Source organism: Cannabis sativa, unplaced genomic scaffold (assembly GCF_029168945.1).
Source record: "Cannabis sativa cultivar Pink pepper isolate KNU-18-1 unplaced genomic scaffold, ASM2916894v1 Contig3, whole genome shotgun sequence".
NCBI classification, from domain to species: domain Eukaryota; kingdom Viridiplantae; phylum Streptophyta; class Magnoliopsida; order Rosales; family Cannabaceae; genus Cannabis; species Cannabis sativa.
Genome location: NW_026870039.1, coordinates 685,629 through 689,264, shown reverse-complemented (window position 1 = coordinate 689,264; position 3,636 = coordinate 685,629). Strand labels below are relative to the sequence as shown.

General features: G+C 37.4%; 1 protein-coding gene across 1 annotated transcript; it reads left to right on the top strand.

The window, feature by feature from the left end:
• Positions 1-352: 352 nt before the first annotated feature.
• Positions 353-2,334, top strand: LOC115703610 (acyl transferase 4). The gene is made up of 2 exons (XM_030630849.2): positions 353-950; positions 1,221-2,334. The coding sequence occupies exons 1-2, from the start codon at positions 504-506 to the stop codon at positions 2,136-2,138; spliced, it is 1,365 nt and encodes a 454-aa protein (XP_030486709.1). The 5' UTR covers positions 353-503; the 3' UTR covers positions 2,139-2,334.
• Positions 2,335-3,636: the final 1,302 nt, after the last annotated feature.

Genomic DNA, 3,636 nt, shown 5'->3' with positions numbered 1-3,636 from the left:
AATGTTTCTTTTTTCTAGTTTCCTGATTGTGTATAGTGTAGTAGATTTATTTCCCTATCAGAAAATGGGAGTAAATTGAAAGCAACATTTATCTGTTTCACAAAGCATGATCACACCCTACATATGTATATTTTATAAATATATATCCCTGCACACCAAGTTATATATATATATATATATATATATATAATTGCACTTGCAGATATAAAAGATTGATATATTAATATATATAAGCGTTGGGGGCCATTTATAGTGAGCAATAAGTTATCATTTCTATATATTAATGTATTTGCGCATATATATATATATATATATATATATATATAAACAAAACACAGTTCAGACTTTCAAGCAAAGCTTATCCATGAATAATATATGTATGGCATTGGCATTCACTTTCCTTCTATATATATATAATACACCATAATAATCTTCTGCTCAAGAAGAAAAAATATATCATCAATCGGTAAGTATATTAAAAGTAAATCTTGATCATCATCATCATGAGTTTGTCCGTAGTAAGATCAAGTGAGAGCCTGGTAAAACCACGGGAAAAGACTCCATGCACCACACTGGAGTTATCAGCCATGGACAAAGTCCCAGTCCTAAGATGCAACGCTCGCACACTCCACGTTTACAAAAAGGGTGGCAAGGGTGCTGCCTCCGCCATTAGAGAAGCACTTTCAAGAGCACTTGTTCCCTACTACCCTCTTGCTGGACGCCTTAAGGAGTACTCAACAAATCCCAACATAGGTCTCCAAGTCGATTGCTGTGGAGAAGGGGTCTGGTTTGTGGACGCATCTTCTGACTCCAAGCTTGAACATTTCAATTATTTCGATGACCTTATTGATGCTTCTAACTACTCCGCCGTCTCATCATCACACGATCATCTTCTACCCAACCACATCCATGGAAGTCTTTTAGGTGATCAACCACTAGTGCAAATACAGGTAAGTCAAATGTATATATATAACATCAATATTATTTAAATAAAGAGAAATACTAAAAGTTACTAGTCGTCTCTTAGGTTTTAATATCGCTATTGGTTTAATTAAGTATCAGTTTCATATAGTTTAATATAATAGCTTTTAGAGAGTATTGTTAGTCAATCGTAAAGCGACACGTATTAAGGGTGCTAGACACTACGGGTACCCAATAGCAATGCTGTTAAATAAAATTTTGGAAATTAATGAGTCTAATAATACTACCATTGTTACAAGGTAACACGGTTCGCATGCGATGGATTCGTGATGGGGCTCGTATTCAGTCACATCATATGCGACGGCTTAGGCGCTGCGCAGTTTCTCAACGCCGTGGGAGAGTTCGCCCGAGGATTTGACCGCCTCACCGTTGACCCCGTCTGGTGCAGAGACTTCTTTCTCACTAATAATACCACCACCTCTACACCACCACCACCATCACCGTTGCCCACCATCATGCCATTCGTAAACTACAAACTGAAGGAAGCCCATGTAGACATTTCCATGGAACAGATCGAAAAGCTGAAGCAACATTTCCAACAATCAACAGGCGGGGCTCACAAATGCTCCACCTTCGAGATAGTTGCAGCCAGTTTTTGGAGCTGTCGAACCAAAGCAATAACAATAACAAATAGCAATAGTAATGATGATGTTGAGGAGGAAATGGTTAGGCTTGTGTTCTTCGCCAACTGTCGTCAACTCATGCAGCCTCCGTTGCCAGAAGGGTTCTACGGAAATTGCTTCTTTCCTGTGACTATAAAAGCTTCCAAGAAATTTGTGGCTAATGCTTCGGTTGTTGAGGTGGTGAAAATGATCCAACAAGGGAAGGCTAAATTAGGTGAAGAGTTTGACAATTACAGAAAGAGTAGGAATGAAAATGATGGAATGGAAGAGGAGAGGGAGGACCCGTTTATGCAGCCTTTGAGTTACAACACGTTGTTTGTATCAGAGTGGGGAAGACTAGGATTCAACCAAGTGGACATGGGGTGGGGACAACCGCTGCACATAGTGCCCATTCAAGGGTCCGCAATCATACCGGCTGGGATCGTGGGGTGGCAGCCTGCTCCTAAAAGGGGTATCCGATTGATGAGTTGGTGCGTGGAGGAGCCCCATCGCCACCTCTTCCTTTCTCACATCATGAGGCTCTTTACAATTTAATAGTACTACCACCCACTACCACTCTAGTCCCACTATATATAGCTCACTTGTCTCTCTCCCTTCCTCTCTCTATATATATTCTCATGCAAAGGTTAAGTGTATTATCTATCCATGTGATCGATCATAATATCATCATACGGGTATGAATATGATACGTGATTATTTAATACCATTTGATTGGAATTTTTATTTTTTATTTTTTGAAAAACCACTTATTTGGAATTTGGAAAAATTACATTCAAATGTTTAAAATGTTGTATAGTTTGAAAAATAACAAAGAACTAAAATAGAAAAAATAATGAAAGCTACTAAGCAAGCATTACTATATAAATCCCTTAACATGCATCTTGTTATCTATATTTTGAGAAGAGAGACACTTGGCATTCCCAATTCAAAACTAATTATAGAAGACCTATCAAAAGCTCTAACAAGATACTAGGCCCAACCTATAAGTAAGGATGAGCCTCGCACTTATCCAAGGTCCACACTACAAGAAATGTCACTTTTACCAGCATATTTTTATGCTGACAAAAGTTTGGTATTGCGCTGGTAAAATAGAATTTACTTCTGATGTGTTGGCAAAAGGAATTGGCAAATCAACGTTCGTATTAGAACTTGTGCCAGCACAAAATGAAAAGCGCTGGCAAAAATAAATTTTCCCAGCGCGTAAATGCGCTGGTAAAAGTTAGATTCTAGCCACTGCAAATGTGCACTAGTAAAACTTTGACCTTTTTGCCAGCACAGTTTGCAAAATGCGCTAGTAAAAGTTACTTAATTTTACCGGCATGATAGCAACCGTGCTGGTAAAAGTGACATTTCTTGTAGTGCCAAGACGTTTATTTTTGTGACTGGAACTCTCTGGATCCGGAAGGGCATCCTACCCGAATAAGAGTCAACTACTGAGACCATCTGAATGAGCATATGTGATACAACCAGAATAGCATTCGAAGAGTCACCCCAGAGACCAAGTATACAAGATGGCGTGGTGGCCCTCTGACAATGAAGAAAACAATAAGAATAATAAAACTCAGGAAGCAAGTAAATTAATAGGTAAATTAACAATGAATAAAAGTTAAGGCTTTCGATTTCAATTGTACCTATTGACTACGGCCTAATATGATTATCTACCTATTACTAATTTCTATGCAATAGGAGGTTTACTAAGGTAATTTATAGTCTTCTTAGATATATAAATCTCAATTACATGCAAATTTTCTACTCTCATGATAAATTAAATATGAAACAGGCATTAAATACAAGAACCCTATAAGCTATCTAAACCATATATGGGTACTCTCATCCTATATCGAAATTCAGTTCTATTTCTCTATAGCATAATCTACACTCACTTCTCAGATCTCACATCGAAATCATAAAATCTTCAATTGATGGTCAGGCAATTAAAAGTAATTAAGTACGAATAAAATAAATACATAGAAATTGAGAGAAAATTAAATCATATTAGAACCATAAATCAATGTCAAACAATCTCCATCTA